At 47.9% G+C, this 17445-nt stretch overlaps 1 protein-coding gene across 1 annotated transcript in view; it reads left to right on the top strand.

Moving 5' to 3' along the window:
- Positions 1-16557, top strand: part of GFRA2 (GDNF family receptor alpha 2) — a 92280-nt gene extending 75723 nt beyond the window's left edge. The window contains exons 6-8 of the mRNA XM_081868489.1: positions 966-1106; positions 1770-1927; positions 14842-16557. Of these exons, the coding sequence (XP_081724615.1) occupies positions 966-1106; positions 1770-1927; positions 14842-14970 (428 nt within the window). The 3' untranslated portion in view covers positions 14971-16557. The remainder of the gene's footprint in view (positions 1-965; positions 1107-1769; positions 1928-14841) is intronic.
- Positions 16558-17445: the final 888 nt, after the last annotated feature.

Here is a 17445-nt window from a genome sequence, read left to right on the forward strand (position 1 = left end):
GACTCAAACCAATGGATTCAAGTTACAAGAAAGGAGATTCTGACTAAACACCGGGAAGAACTTTCTGACAGCAGGAGCTGTTCCACAGTGGAATGGATTCCTTCAGGAGGTGGTGGAATCTTCTTCACTGGGCATTTTAAAGCAAAGCCTGGATGGCCCTCTGTTGAGGATGCTTTAGTTGAGCTTCCTGCATTGCAGGGGGTTGGACTAGATGACCCTTGGGGTCCCTTCCAGCTCCACGATTCTATGTTAAGTAAGTTTAAAATGCTTTGCTTGCCGTTGCAAGGTCTCAGTAATGCATTGTTCCACGCAAGGATAATACAGGCAAAATAGTCTTGGGTAGAAAATGCAGCCAGAGTCAGACATGTGGTCTAAGTGTAGAGGTAGCTTAAGCACATGGCAGAAAGGAGGAGGAAACAATATTTATTTCCTCTTTGGAGAGGATACACACTGATGCTTAAATTGAACCCTGGGGGTCCAGTACCTGATGTGTGCAGGACAAATGGGGCAGGGTTTTGAGAAAGGAATTATAAAGACGGTGGCATTGTCCATCCCTTTGTGTGTAGGGGTGGACACGGGTGGCACTGTGGGTTAAACCACAGAGCCTAGGGCTTGCTGATCAGAAGGTCGGCGGTTCGAATCCCCACGACGGAGTGAGCTCCCGTTGCTCGGTCCCAGCTCCTGCCAACCTAGCAGTTCAAAAGCACATCAAAGTACAAGTAGATAAATAGGTACCACTCCAGCGGGAAGGTAAACGGCATTTCCGTGTGCTGCTCTGGTTCGCCAGAAGCGGCTTAGTCACATGACCCAGAAGCTGTACGCCGGCTCCCTCGGCCAATAAAGCGAGATGAGCACAGCAACCCCAGAGTTGTCCATGACTGGACCTAATGGTCAGGGGTCCCTTTACCTTTACCTGTGTGTAGGAGGTGGCAGACTCAAGCTTTACCCTCTCCCTTCTTGGACAGGGTTGGACATGACACCCAACTATGTTGACTCCAGCACTGCCAACCTCGTCGTGTCCCCGTCGTGCTCCTGCCGGGGCAGTGGCAACATGGAGGAAGAGTGTGAGAAGTTCCTGAAGGACTTCATGGAAAACCCCTGCCTGCGTAAGTCATTCCGTGGTCCCCAGAGTAGAAGTTGGCCAGATGGAGGTTAGGGCTGTTCTCAAACACCGTGGAGCCTCATGCGTGTGTGTGTGTGTGTGTGTGTGTGAGAGAGAGAGAGAGAGAGAGAGAGAGAGTGCCACATGTAATGGTGGAGAGGGCTATTGATGGCTACTAACCATAATGTGATCAGACCAATGGCCCATCGAGTCCACTGTAAGAGCAGGATGCTGTCTTGATGGGCCATTGGCCTGATCACATTATGGTTAGTAGCCATCAATAGCCCTCTCCACCATTACATACCATGTGCCACTTTTGAGAAACTCGCAAGCAGGATCTGAGCACAAGAGTTTCCAGCAAATGGAATTCAGAAGCCTTGCTGCTTCCAGATGTGGAGGCAGAACTTAGCCTTCATGCATGGCTAATAGCCCTCGCTAGCCCCCTCCTCCATGAATTTGCCATCCAGTTGGTCGCATTTACCGTCTCCTGTGGTTACATTCATTATATGGCATTCATGTGTGGCTGCAGAGCACTTGCCGGATGCAATGGGCAAGTCAGAGAGGGGTGGGTCCCCAACCAGGAAGCCTGACAGGAAAGGGCATGGAGGTGATGTCGAGAAGGAGATTTCGTTGTTCCTTCAGTAAAGCTGTCTGTTTTCCTCTCCAGGAAATGCCATCCAGGCTTTTGGCAACGGCACGGACCGGCCTCTCCCGCCGATTCAACACATCACCTTGCCGCCCAAGATGGAGACATCAACATATGACACCAATGAAAGCAACACCATCTACGACACAGGTGTGACGACCACTTCAGCCTCCATCCAGGTAAGTCCGATGAGAAGGCATCCCTGCATCCCTTCATGGTGACTAAAGAGCACAGGTTTGCTTTGCAGGTGTTCTGGTCCTGTGGATTATCCGAGAGGCGAGGTCCAAGTCCAGTCCATGGTCAAGGTGCAACATGGAGGCAGTCCATAGTAGCTGAAGCTGGGTGCAGGGCAGGGAGTCCGGTGAAATCAGGAACAGGCAAGCAAGCAGGGAGCCAGGGCGGGTCAGGAGCTCTGGCAGAGAAGCAGGACAGGGTTCAGGCAGGAACTAGCAACCAACTATGTTGCTCCCGCCACTTGGGACTGGGGCTGGCCAGCTTTTATCTGCCCCGAGGCATAGGGCGGCCCCGATCCTCTGGTGACTCGCCTCTCCTGGCCTGGAAGCGAGCACTCCTCCTGCGGGAACTTAGTTCCCTCCGCCTCTCTGCCCATGAGCCTCTGCAGCTCAGGAGAGACTGGAGGGTTACCGGACCCAGAGGCAACCTCAGCTTCCCCTGACGGGGCTGAGAGTGGAGCACCTGCAGGCAATGGGTCCTCCATCACCTCAGGAGCCAGAGCGGACTCAGCTGGTGCCTGCACCTGAGGACCCAGCACAGGTGAGGACCCTTTAGGCTCATGCCCCAGCCCCGGCTCAGCTGGTTCTGGAGGTGGGGAATCCTGTGCAGGCTGGGATCCCTCAGGTTCAGCATCCGAGTCCGAATCCCAGGCCATCACAGCAGGTCACAGAGTGTGGAGTCTGAAAGGCCCAGCCTCAGAGGATGGGGCATATGGCCAGTCCCGCCAACTCAACTTTCCATTCATTTTCTTGTTGCTTGTGTAAGTTTTAGCTCCAAAAAGCAGCTGATAAAGGGGGTCAGCTCACGGAAGGTGACAGTGGGGGGCACAGGGAGGCAGAGCAGACACACTCATGGTCAGTCTGCCTCTGATAGAATCATAGAATCATAGAATCATAGAGTTGGAAGAGACCACAAGGGCCATCGAGTCCAACCCCCTGCCAAGCAGGAAACACCATCAGAGCACTCCTGACACATGGTTGTCCAGCCTCTGCTTCAAGACCTCCAAAGAAGGAGACTCCACCACACTCCTTGGCAGCAAATTCCACTGTCGAACAGCTCTTACTGTCAGGAAGTTCTTCCTAATGTTTAGGTGGAATCTAAATGAGGGTCATTTGAGCAGCTGAAGGACTTGGAGATGTTTAACCTGGAGAAGAGAAGACTGAGAGATGAGATGACAGCTACCTTCAAATATCTAAAGGGCTTCCACATGGAAGATGGAACAGATTGTTTTCTCCTGCTCAAAAGCCTAGGAGTCAAACCAATGGATTCAAAAGACAAGAGGTTCTAACTAAACATTAGGAAGAGTTTTCTGAGGGTAAGAGCTGTTCAACTGTGGAACTGATGCCCTCGGAAGGTGGTGGATTCTCCTTCAATGGAGGTTTTGTTTTTGTTAAAAAAATGATCTTCATGGGGGGGGGGGTTAAGTTGAGGTTGGATGACCATCTGTCATAGATGCTTTAGTTGAGATTCCTGCATTGCTGGGAGCTGGACTTGATGACCTTTGTGTCCCTTCCAACTCTAGAGGTTTATAATTACCATATACACTCGAGTATAAGCCAACTTTTTCAGTACATTTTTTTATGCTGAAAAAGCCCCCCTTGGCTTATACTCGAATGAGGTGGGCAGCAGTGGCGGAGGGATGAGCAGCCCCAAAGGGCTGCTTTCGGGCTGCTCATTCCTCCTCCGCCACTGCTGCCACCACCAGGTTTGTGGTGTGGTGAACCAGCTTATACTCAAGTCCATAAGTTTTCCCAGTATTTTGTGCTAAAATTAGGTGCCTCGGCTTTTATTTTGGTCGGCTTATACTCAAGTATCTTGGGAGAAAAGCAATGACAAACCTAGACAGCATCTTAAAAAGCAGACACATCACCTTGCCAACAAAGGTCCGTATAGTTTAAGCTATGGTTTTCCCAGTAGTGATGTATGGAAGTGAGAGCTGGACCATAAAGAAGGCTGATCGCCGAAGAATGGATGCTTTTGAATTATGGTGCTAGAGGAGACTCTTGAGAGTCCCATGGACTGCAAGAAGATCAATCCTCTCCATTCTGAAGGAAATCAGCCCTGAGTGCTCACTGGAAGGACAGATCGTGAAGCTGAGGCTCCAGTACTTTGGCCACCTCATGAGAAGAGAAGACACCCTGGAAAAGAACCTGATGTTGGGAAAGATGGAGGGCACAAGGAGAAGGGGACGATGGAGGACGAGATGGTGGGACAGTGTTCTCGAAGCTACCAGCATGAGTTTGACCAAAGTGCGGGAGGCAGTGGAAGACAGGAGTGCCTGGTGTGCTCTAGTCCATGGGGTCTCAAAGAGGTGGACACGACTAAATGACTAAACAACAACAACATACTCAAGTATATACGGTATATGACCTGGGAAGGTGATGGACTCTCCTTCATCAGAGGTTTCTGAAAATATACTGGGTGGGCATCGGTCATAGAATCATAGAATCATAGAATCATAGAATCATAGAGTTGGAAGAGACCACAAGGGCCATCGAGTCCAACCCCCTGCCAAGCAGGAAACACCATCAGTGCACTCCTGACATATGGTTGTCAAGCCTCTGCTTAAAGACCTCCAAAGAAGGAGACTTCCACCACACTCCTTGGCAGCAAATTCCACTGTCGAACAGCTCTCACTGTCAGGAAGTTCTTTACCTAGTGTCTTTACCTATGATTTCTGCATCGCAAAGGGCTAGACTACATGAACCTTGGTCTCCCTTCCTACATGACAGTTCTGATTCTGTGATTCAAGCCATGCTTGCACAAGACTCGAGGGAGCAGCAGGAGGCCTTGGCACATGGCCGGTTCAGTGAGCCCCTCGCCAAAGAGCGCATTCCCATGTGCGTGGAGACACAATGCCTGCTTGCACCCCTCCCCAGCCCACCTGCGAGACAACTCTCTGCTGAAGCCCTTCCTCCTCTCCCGGGGGTCTTGTTGGCCATTTGGATCCCCTCCTCAGCTCGGTGAGCAGATGCAAAAGGCAGCAATGTCACCCTTGGGCAGCCTCTAATTAGATCCGGCATGCCTGAGAAATTACATCTTATGCTTCTCGTTACCGCCACATGAGACAATCAGTGGCTCAATTTCATGCTAGAGTTGCATCGCATCAGAGACCCGGTGCTCCGTTTGCGGGCACCTCTACTCGCGACAGAACCTCTCCCCCCCCTCCCCACGGCAAGTGGGGGATAGGACAGAACGTTTTCCTCTCCATTAGCACATGCTCGGCCCCATTGACTGATTCGCTGCCTGCCCTGGAACAAGGGACATTCATTACCCAAGCCTGGGGTCAAATCTGGACAACCTTTGTTACATCTTGCTCAGGCAAAAAAAAAAAAAAAGTCTTTTGGTGCGGTAGTTGACAAAGACCAGCTCCAAACTGTACGACCCCCCCTCCCCCCGCAAAGACCTAGAGTGCCCTATTCTAGAATTTGTCTGGAGGTTTAGACTTGGTGGCTCAGTCAGTAGAGCATGAGACTTTTAATCTCAGGGACAACAATTCTATGGTTCTAGGGTGTGTACCCCATAATATGCACTCAGTGCTGGATGCAGGTGCCCATTTTGGGGTGGCTTAGTGAAATATCCTCGGTGGAGAGTGGATTTCATGCTCTTTATTCAGCTCATAGTGGTGAGGAGGAATAGAAGTTCCCCCAGAATGTCTGCTTTATATACATGATTTACACAATGGGCCCCACGTGATTGGCTAATTCCGGGATTCTCCTGTAGGCAAATCAGGTTGTGGGTTCACTTCCACTTGGAGCTGGATTGGGTGGCTCCTGTGGACCAATCAGACTGCTGCATTTTGGATCCTATTGTTCTAGGACCAATCAGACTGCTGCATTCTGAATCTTATTGTCCTAGGACCAATCAGACTGCTGCATTTTGGATCCTATTCAACTCAGTACATAACACTTAGAAACCTTTGTACACCAATATAGATATCCTCTGTTTATCAGTATATCAGCGCACCAGTTTCCATCCCTTCTCTTCCAAAAACTGTGAATATTTATTTCAAAAAAATTATGCACCGCCCGATTGTTAAAAGAAAAGAAAAAAACCACACACCTCAAAATGGTGTACAAAAAAGATAAAGCAATAAAATAATCACTAAGAAAAATAACAAGAATAATTGAAAATTTCAAATGCTACTGGGTCAAGTTCAAGGTGTTGGATTAGTATCCAAAGCCCTTAATAACTTGGGACCAGTCTACCTGCGAGGTCACCTTGCCCATATGCACCCACTTGGCTGCTTCTATCGGAGGAAATACAGTGGTACCTCGGGTTACGTACTTAATTCGTTCCCGAGGTCCGTACTTAACCTGAAACTGTTCTTAACCTGAAGCACCACTTTAGCTAATGGGGCCTCCTGCTGCTGCCGTGCCACCGGAGCACGATTTCAGTTCTCATCCTGAAGCAAAGTTCTTAACCTGAGGTACTATTTCTTATAATAATAATAATAATAATAATAATAATAATAATAATAATAATAATTTATTATTTATACCCTGCCTATCTGGCTGGGCCTCCCCAGCCACTCTAGGCGGCTTCCATATAAACCAAAAATACACTAAAATATCACAGATTAAAAACTTCCCTGAACAGGGCTGCCTTAAGATGTCTTCTGAATGTCAGGTAGTTGTTTATCGCTTTGACATCTGGTGGGAGGGCGTTCCACAGGGCGGGCACCACTACCGAGAAGGCCCTCTGCCTGGTTCCCTGTAACTTGGCCTCTTGCACTGAGGGAACCACCAGAAGGCCCTCGGCGCTGGACCTATTTCTAGGTTAGCGGAGTCTGTAACCTGAAGCATATGTAACCTGAAGTGTATGTAACCCAAGGTACCACTGTACCACGATTACAGGTGTCACATAAGAGCCATCCTGCTTTCATTAGAATCATAGAATTGTATTGCTGGAGGGGACCACAAGAGCCATCTAGTCCAACCCTCTGCAATGCAGGAATCGAACTCGCACTTTGAGTGTGGCATCTTTTCGGCAAACTGCTTTGAGATTTTTATTTTATTTTATTTTTACAAACCAGTGGTGTATAAACATTAGGAGACAAATATGCTAAATAAGCAAATTAATAATATTAAGCATGGGGGCCCTTCCTCAGCTAGATGATTTGCTTCCATACAGTCTTTTTATTCTATCCTAATACCAGCTGCCCAGTGGGACGCGGGTGGTGCTGTGAGTTAAACCCCAGAGCCCAGGGCTTGCCGATCAGAAGGTCGGTGGTTCGAATCCCCGCCACAGGGTGAGTTCCTGTTGCTCGGTCCCTGCTCCTGCCAACCTAGCAGTTCGAAAGCACGTCAAAGTGCAAGTAGATAAATAGGTACCGCTCCGGTGGGAAGGTAAACGGCGTTCCTGTGCGCTGCTCTGGTTCGCCAGAAGCAGCATAGTCATGCTGGCCACATGACCCAGAAGCTGTACGCCGGCTCCCTTGGCCAATAAAGCGAGATGAGCACCGCAACCCCAGAGTCGGTCATGACTGGACCTAATGGTCAGGGGTTCCTTTACCTTTACTACCCAGAATTCCCAGTATGCAGAGCCAGGGGGGGAGATACCTGTCCATCTCTTATGTGGGATGTAATCCTCTGGAGCAGTCAAGTACAACATTTCCTGTTTGCCTAGAGTGAACATGCAGGGGAATGTTGGTCCAGCCAGTTGAACTTCCTGTTACACCTGGTCTGGAGCATCCTTCCTTTTGCATGTGACCAGGTAGGTGGGTGTGACCCTTCCAGGCGCCCTTGCAAGGCCAAAATTTGGCACCCCCAAATGGACCGTCTCAGTGATGGATCTTCTCAATTTTGCACCCCTTCGGCTTGGCATGCTGTGTAGCAGAACTGCTGTCCAAGATCTAGACATTTATGAAGAAGCAGCAATGTTGGTGCAATGAAATCTCTTCTCTTTTTCTCTTCTCTCCCCCCTCATTAAATAAAGGAAAGGGCAGGAGGCTCCCAGGGAGCTAAACGTGGGGGCCCTTCTTGTTCCCTCTCCAAATCTCTTCTGGCAGTTGGAGTGTCGAGAAATGCATGTAAAGAGGCGAGATATTTAAGCAAACAGATAGCATCCAAGCCTCCCGCCTCCCCAGCTGAGTAATTGCCAGCTTGTGATGAGCATGAGAATTTGTCCATTGCCCTTGGGCCGCTGCCTCACAAGGACATCAAGCCCCGGAGTTCTGCACACACGGATCCAGGGAGGCCAGGCATGGGTGTCACAGGGTGCCCCTGTGAGGGTGAGGGGGCACGCTGAGTCTGCAGGCAGGGCACCCATGGAAGAGCACCACTGCAGACCTTTGAGAAAGGAATGGTCTTTGGGAATCCAGATGGGTTAGATGTGGGAATCTTGTGAGGATATACCTCGGCTTACAGACGCTTTGGGTTGCACGATTTTGGGTTGTAGCAGAACGGGTTACTTCTGGGTTTTGGCGCTTGCGCATAAGCGCAAAATTGCGCTTTGTGCATGCGCAGAAGCGCCGAATCGTTACCCGCGCATGCACGGATGCGGCGCTGCGGGTTGCGAATGTGCTTCCCACACAGATCACGTTCGCAACCCAAGCATCCACTGTAAATATTATCCTTCCTAACTCATGCTAGTGAGTTTATTCATGCAGCAGAGTACATTCCCCCTTTTACACAGCAGGAAACTAGTTGCAGATTCGTTAGAGTCTCATAAGTTCTATTATTCCTGGTTAAGATCCCTTTGAATCCTCATGAAAGAATAAAGACACAACAGTCTTGTTCATAAGTAACAAAAAGAAGTTTACTCACGATCAGAGCACAGTGTGGTTCCTGAAGGTGGGCTTTAGGCTTGAAGTTGCAAATAAATAGAAGGAGTGGATTTACCCCATCTGGATATATCCCTGTATGGCTGGCTGAGAGCCAGCAGTGTAGTCCAGGAGGCAAAAGGCAAAAGAGTCAAAAAGAGGAAGGTGGCTTCATGACTGGACCTTTTGTAAGGTCTGGAAGGGTCACACCCACCTACCTGGTCACATGCAAAAGGAAGGATGCTCCAGACCAGGTGTAACAGGAAGTTCAACTGGCTGGACCAACATTCCCCTGCATGTTCACTCTAGGCAAACAGGAAATGTTGTACTTGACTGCTCCAGAGGATTACATCCCACATTAGAGATGGACAGGTATCTCCCCCTCCCCTGGCTCTGCATACTGGGAATTCTGGGTAGTAAAGGTAAAGGAACCCCTGACCATTAGGTCCAGCTGTGGCCGACTCTGGGGTTGCGGCGCTCATCTCGCTTTATTGGCCGAGGGAGCCGGCGTACAGCTTCCGGGTCATGTGGCCAGCATGACTAAGACGCTCCTGGTGAACCAGAGCAGCGCACGGAAACGCCATTTACCTTCCCGCCGGAACGGTACCTATTTATCTACTTGTACTTTGAGGTGCTTTCGAACTGCTAGGTGGGCAGGAGCAGGGACCGAGCAACGGGAGCTCACCCCGTCGCGGAGATTCGAACCGCCAACCTTCTGATCGGCAAGTCCTAGGCTCTGTGGTTTAACCCACAGCGCCACCTGCGTCCCTCTGGGACCTGGGTTCAAATCCCCACTTGACCATCATTCGCTCATCATTCATTCGTAATTTTATTTGTATGCCACTTTTCCACTCAAAAAAATCAGGCCAAAGCGGCTTACATGCAAGAACGCATTTCAAAACCAAAGAGTGCAAAAACGTTTCCCTAACATTTCAGTACTATAAATGTAAATCTGTCATGGGTGTTTTAGTTGAGATTGCTGCATTGCAGGGGGTTGGACTAGATGACAACTCTGCAATTCCAACTCTGCAATTCTATGAGTATGTTAACAAAATCCAACAGCAAAACTAAGTTGGGAGCTGGGCAGTTTTACCTTGGTCCTGGAAAAATCTCATCATGAAGCTCCCTGGGGGACCTTGGGCCAGTTGCTGTCTCTTGGCCTAACCTATCTCACAGGGCTATTGTGAGGATTACATGAGGACTGGGACTTGGGAGACGAGGGTTCAAATCCCCACCTGGCCATCATGGCACCCACTGGGTGACCTTGAGGCATTCACTGCCTCTCAGCCTGACCTCCCTCCTAGGGTTGTCATGGGGATTAAAGGAGGAGGGGGCAAAAGAACCTTGTATGCCCCTTCAAGCTCCTTGGAGAAAAAGAAGTGGGATAAAAATGTAATCAATAAGTAATAATACATAGTAAATTGTGAATGAAAGCCACCCGTCCTCTGCTGCCTCCACCTCTCTTAACTGGGCGTTCTGGCATAACTGCCTTCCCCCTGTCGCCCAGGTCAAATTGCTCTCCATCAATTCAGAGATGGTTTTTATATGTACAGCGGCATCTCATAAACAAGGTAATTTGCTTGTTCTCTGTGGCTTGAGGAGCTCCTGAAGGAAATCCATCTTGTGGAATTTAATGAGGTCTTTTTTTTGCAGCTGAAGTTATCTCTCTCAAGTTCATGAAGGGAAAGAAACGTGCGTCTTTGATGGTTTCATGCCAAAGGATGCTGCTCTGATCCCTGATTCCTCGACTAGCTCCTGGTTTTGAAACATTAATGGCTCTTTGGTCCTTTCTCGCTCATCCCCGAGAGGAGCCTCTTCAAAGCTCACGTCGTCGTTCTTCCAGGCTCAAGAGATTTCAACTGGAGGGGACAAATACAGAGAAGCCCCCTTTGACATCTATTTAGGCCCCATTTCCCAGAAAGAATCTCTCGTTTGGGGATCAAAAGAGGTGCCGGGGTGCAGATTCGAGGGACCCGTGGACTATGTACTCATTTTAAAGAGTGGGGCCATTCTACCCAGTTGTAATTACCTTGGGGTCTTAATTTCTTTAAAAAAGTAAACAAAATAAGACAAAGACAAAGAGCATAAAGAACTACTGTGCTGCCACAGCAGGCTCAAAGCAGCAAAAGGTTGGACATTATCATTGAACTTGTTGTTCCAAAAGATTATAAAATATACCCCCCTCCACAAACCTGTTAGGCTGGTTTATATGTACTGTTTTGTAATAAGTTAGCTTAATCAAACCAAATTTTCCTCAGTCCATTCAGATATAGTAGGAGATTTGAGTCCCCCACCTCCTAATTATTTGATATTGCAATCTTAGCAGTTGTTATAAGTTTGAACACGATTTCTTGATTATTTTGTGGAATTGCAGCTTTTAGATAACCAAGCAGAACTATTTAAGGTTCCAAGGGGTATATTGTATCCTAACATATCAAAGACATTAGCACGAATAGATTTCCATAATATCTCCAGTTGAGAACAATTCCAAAAGATGTTTATGTAATCTGTTTTTATTCAATCCACCTCTCCAGCATTTATCCAATCCTGATTTATATAGGATAGGACAAGTTGGGTCTTATTTCTTTTTAACCTTTTGCAAATTCACAGGGTCTTACTTCTAGATAAGTGGGTATAGGATTGCAGACATAGAAAATGAACTTTATTTATTCCCAGACTTTTGGGGGCCACTTCCCTTGGATCGATAAACTCATCCCCAGTGCCTTAGCTTATAAAAAGGATTATTCGGGAGAGCGGTTTGCATGACCCACTAAGGCAGATCATAGAACACAACAAAATGCAAAACAGCAACAATTAATTGCACATGTATTCAAAATCCAATTCAAACTCTTTTGTTGAATTAATTCGACAGACTTGATCCAGTGATACCAGCTTTTCAAAGTCTGATAGTCATTGACACCTCTAGCACCTCCCTTGTTGTTCCCTTGCCTCTTAGCACCCACCCCCTGGAATCCCACTGCCCCCCAGGAGCAGTACCCCCCCCCACTTGGGAAGCATTGCACTAGACTGACCACAACACGCTCCAGAACAGAACATGGATCTTTAGCTTGCTCTCTCATACACGATTCACAACTCCTACAATGAAACAGAACAACTGAACATGAACTCCAAACAAACACATTCCAGTTAGTAGGCCATTAATTATCACTCCTTTGAGAGAGCTTGACCAATCAGGGAGCGGTCTCCATGTCTCTGTTATCACCAGGCAGACTTACTCCTTCAGATTGCCTTCTGGCTGTCTGCCAAACCTTAATTGACTCTTTGTGAGTAGATGCACGTACACAGTTTCCCAACAGTTCATAAGGTCATCTGGCCATCTCCTATAGCCAGGCCCTCTAGGAGGCATCAGGAATAGAAGTCCCCTTCTATGTGCCTATTTATCGATGTTAACTGTCCATACACACAAGCAGAAGCAGATATTGTAATATCCAGTGGATTGAGATTCACCAGAATCTCCTTCCTTGTTACACGAACCCAAAGTATTCCATGCTGTTGGTTGTGATCCCTTTGTTCTGGATGACCTGATGACTGATGATGATGATGCTACCAGCGGAGCACATTTCAAGTACTTAAAGCAGATGTGCTCCAGCTCAGTAATTCTCACAACACCTGCAAAGGTAGACTGGAATTATTAGCATCTGGTAGGAGATGGTGATCAGTAGAAGTGAGGAAGCTCCCTTTCCCAGCCCAGTCCAGACTGTTTGCCTCTTTAGCGTAGTAGATTGATTCTATATATTTTATTAAATATTTATAGACAACCATTCATTATAAAAGAACCATAACAATCCCAGTCGGTGTACACAGCACATTGAAACCACGATCCGTTAAAAGAAGACAATTAAAGGAATCTGCAGTCAGGAACGTCAATTGAAAGTACCATCTGTATGTATGGCTGGTCCACACTTCTTGCCTTATGCCTAGGAAGTGCAGGTCCAAGTGGTTTTCTACTTTCTAGGCACAGGTCCGAGTGGTTTTGTCTTTGTCCCACTGCTCCCCCTCAGAAAACCTGCTCTTTAGCGATAAATCAGAACAAACAGCACTCTGTGCAAAACCTGATTGCCGTTTGCTCCAATTCAGAGCTAAGCTGTGGGTTTTCCCAGGGGAAGGCAGCTGGGCAAGCAGACTTGTGGATGAGCCCATTGTCTTCACTGACTAGCAAGGGGTTGCCTTGCAGAGAGAAGAGAGACCTTTCCTATTATCTCCTGGCTGAGATTGTTTTCAGCCGGGGTTTAAACCTGGGTCCTTCTGCATGTCAAGAGTAAGCTCTACTGCCAGTGAGTGGTGATCCTTCCCCAGGAGGCTGCAGAGAGACTTGAACTCAGGACCGTCAGTATGCGAAGCAGATGTGATAATAGTGGGTAGGGGTACATGGTGTGTGTGTATGTGTGTGTGTGTATGTGTGTGTGCGTGTGTGTGTGTGTGTGTGTGTAGAACAGTGGCTCATCTAAGGTCTGTCCATGAGTTCATGGCTTTGACCCAAGCTATTTGAGGGACTGTGAGATGCGGGTGGTGCTGTGGGTTAAACCACAGAGCCTAGGACTTGCTGATCAGAAGGTCAGCAGTTCGAATCCCCGCAACGGGGTGAGCTCCTGTTGCTCGGTCCCTGCTCCTGCCAACCTAGCAGTTCGAAAGCACGTCAAAGTGCAAGTAGATAAATAGGTACCATTCTGGCGGGAAGGTAAACGGCGTTTCCGTGCGCTGCTCTGGTTCACCAGAAGTGGCTTAGTCATGCTGGCCACATGACCCGGAAGCTGTACGCTGGCTCCCTCGGCCAATAAAGCGAGATGAGCGACGCAACCCCAGAGTCGGCCATGACTGGACCTAATGGTCAGGGGTCCCTTTACCCTTACCTATCCTCCCATCAAAGCAGCCTGGGTTCTGAAATCTTGAGGGAAGACCCTTCTCTCAGTCCTGCCTCCATCACAGGCCTGCTTGCTGGGGATGCAGGATAGAGCCTTCTCGGTGGCTGCTCCCAGGTTTTGGAGCTCCCTCCCTAGAGAAGTTAGCCTGGCTCTCTCCTTGTTGTCCTTCTGACAGCAAGTGAAGATGGTATTACCCCTACAGGCCTTTGGGAAATGACTGGGTTTTGTTTGTTTGTTTTTTTAAAGGAAAGGACTTTTAAGGAGTGCTGTCCTGCTTTTATTGTTTTTCATCATCTGTATTTTAATAGATCTGTTCTTTAGACGGTTTTAATTCTATTGGAGTTTACAGTAATTACTTGTAAACATTTGTATATGTTTGTAGCTTTTTGCATTTATCTGTGTTGCTTTGATTGGCGTATGCAGTCTTGAGTCTTGGGCAGGGTAATGGGAGGGATATAAAGAAACAACAACAACAACAACAACGCCCTCCCATCAGATGTCAAGGAAATAAACAACTACCTGACTTTTAGAAAACATCTGAAGGCAGCACTGTTTAGCGAAGTTTTTAATGTTTGATGTTTTGTCATGTTTTAAATATTCTGTTGGAAGCCGCCCAGAGTGGCTGGGGAGGCGCGGCCAGGTGGGCAGGGTAAATGTAATATATTATTATTATTATTATTATTATTATTATTATTATTATTATTATTATTATTGATGCAGAGCCTCCTGCAGTCACTGCCTAAGGTAAAAGGTAAAGGGACCCCTGACCATTAGGTCCAGTTGTGGCCGACTCTGGGGTTGTGGCGCTCATCTTGCTTTATTGGCCGAGGGAGCCGGCATACAGCTTCCGGGTCATGTGGCCAGCATGACTAAGCCGCTTCTGGCGAACCAGAGCAGCGCACGGAAACGCCATTTACCTTCCCGCCGGAGCAGTACCTATTTATCTACTTGCACTTTGACGTGCTTTCGAACTGCTAGGTTGGCAGCCTAGGTTTTTACTAATCTCCCCAGGAGAGCTGTATTGGTTTGCATGCTGACAATGACACTTGCCAATATCCTCGCTCGAAACCAAGAGGTCTGGCTCCTTGGCTTGGAAGGAGAGAAGCAGCTCTTTCAGGAAAAACTCCAGTGCCCTGGGGTGGCTGCCGCTCTGTTGAACTGACCCTCCTTTCTTTTCCTCTCTCCCTCCCCCCCTCCTCCTTTCTCCCTGCAGAAGTCGCTGACCACAGACATGATCCCCGAACAGAAGACGTTTGTGGACACAAATGGATCTGGCATCCGGCCTTCTGTCCCAGGGACCCTCTTTGCTCTCCCTCTCCTCCTTTTGATAGTGGCATTATAGAAGAAAAGAGGGATGAGTGCTCTGAGGGGGTGGGGGAAAGCGCAGCCCAAACTTTTGCGCATGCAGAGATGGACAAAGACACCTTGAAAATGTTTCCTTCGGCCTTTTGGCCTTCTGGAGTCTCTGCTTTCGAAAAGGCACGGCGGCAAGTTTTGCAGGAGCTTTGACAGGACAATTTCCCCCAGGAAATCTGTGCTGAGGGAGCACTTAAACGCCAGGAATTCTGCATACTCAAAGAAGGGTTTTTTTTTCGCTTTGTGTTTCTTTTTGGTTTGAAGTGTCTAGAGCAAGAGTCCAAGAGTCTCCCATTGTGTCCAAATACATCCATGTTCGAAAGGGGTCGCAAATGGCGTTTCAAAGGAGCACGCCTGCTTTTGCAAGCAGTTGGAGAATCTCGAGGAGGCCGACTCTGGACGGAGAGACTGAGCCAATTGTGGCTTATGCGCCTTAGTTTGCCAAACTGCTTTGCAGGGCAAGAGACAGCTATGTCCCTTTCCCCCTGTCCCCACAGTCTCCATACCATTCCTTTTTGCTGCTTGGAAAAAAACAAACCACACAACTGTCTCCTTCCTCCCCTCAGCCAAGCTTGGCTTCCGTCACCCACAGAAGTGTCTTAACTTTCTCCTCTTGAAGCAGAAGGTGGAGAAGATGTTTGTGCAGCTGGCGGGGGGCAGGGGGGTCCCTCCAGGAGTGCAAGGAGCACTGTGAGATGAGCAGCAACACCCCATGATTTTCTAGGCCTTCAGGACAGCCTTCCTGATAGCAAACCCAGTCAAGTCTTGTGGTGGAACAAGAAGCGTATCGGACAGGTCCAGAGGAGATACCCCGTTCTGCTGTTTCTTCTGATTCCCTTCCTCTCTCTTTTCTAGGATTTTTGCTGTCCAAGAGGTGAAACTTCCCCTCTTCTCAAGGTTGCCCCAATGTCACTTTGGGTTCCTGGTGGATGGAAGCAGCCATAGCTGGCAACCAGCATTCATTACTCTCCTTTGATCCTAGGCATATCTAGCATATGTATATCAAGAGAGACCTGCTTCTTTATATACCGTATTTTTTGCTCTATAAGACTCGCCTTTTCCCTCCTAAAAAGTAAGGGGAAATGTGTGTGCATCTTATGGAGCGAATGCAGGCTGCGCAGCTATCCCAGAAGCCAGAACAGCAAGAGGGATTGCTGCTTTCACTGTGCAGCGATCCCTCTTGCTGTTCTGGCTTCTGAGATTCAGAATATTTTTTTTCTTGTTTTCCTCCTCCAAAAACTAGATGCGTCTTGTGGTTTGGTGCGTCTTATAGAGCGAAAAATACGGTACATATGGATATACGTAACCAAACACATAACCTGGATAGGGTTCCTTTAGCTTTCCTCTCTTCTTTTTTAAGGATCAAAACTACAACAAAAATGTATTATTGTAAAGTTTTTGTTTTTTTTTTAATTATTATTTAACCAATGTCTACAACAGGGAACAAAATATCTCTGCCCTCTGTGTTCAAGATGACCTCCTCCAGAGCCCTGGGGCTGGTGGAGGCGTTGGCAAGAGGAGAGCGGTTGGGAGTGCTTAACCAATATCTAAAATAAACATACCAAGAAGCAAAGTGTGTGCTGTTTGAGTCACTGGCCGTCCACCCCAATCCTACTTCCCCATCCTGCTTGAGAAAAGTGAGGGTAAAGCTCAGAGCACCTGCCTCAACTTGCCTTTCTGTAGGTGAATACAGCTGGAAATGGTCAGACCACCATACTTCTGGTCTGTGCCTATTTCATTTATATTTTTTAAAAAACTATATGCTTAAAAGGTAAAGGGACCTTTACATGTACTTGAGAGCAGTACATGTGAAAAGGATCTAGGAGTCTTGGTTGACCACAAACTTGACATGAGCCAACAGGGTGACGCGGCAGCTAAAAAAGCCAATGCAATTCTGGGCTGCATCAATAGGAGTATAGCATCTAGATCAAGGGAAGTAATAGTGCCACTGTATTCTGCTCTGGTCAGACCTCACCTGGAGTACTGTGTCCAGTTCTGGGCACCACAGTTCAAGAAGGACACTGACAAACTGGAACGTGTCCAGAGGAGGGCAACCAAAATGGTCAAAGGCCTGGAAACGATGCCTTATGAGGAACGGCTAAGGGAGCTGGGCATGTTTAGCCTGGAGAAGAGGAGGTTAAGGGGTGATATGATAGCCATGTTCAAATATATAAAAGGATGTCACATAGAGGAGGGAGAAAGGTTGTTTTCTGCTGCTCCAGAGAAGCGGACACAGAGCAATGGTTCCAAACTACAAGAAAAAAGATTCCACCTAAACATTAGGAAGAACTTCCTGACAGAAAGAGCTGTTTGACAGTGGAATTTGCTGCCAAGGAGTGTGGTGGAGTCTCCTTCTTTGGAGGTCTTTAAGCAGAGGCTTGACAACCATATGTCAGGAGTGCTCTGATGGTGTTTCCTGCTTGGCAGGGGGTTGGACTCGATGGCCCTTGTGGTCTCTTCC

Source organism: Podarcis erhardii (genome assembly GCF_964252035.2).
Source record: "Podarcis erhardii genome assembly, chromosome: 7".
Taxonomy (NCBI): domain Eukaryota; kingdom Metazoa; phylum Chordata; class Lepidosauria; order Squamata; family Lacertidae; genus Podarcis; species Podarcis erhardii.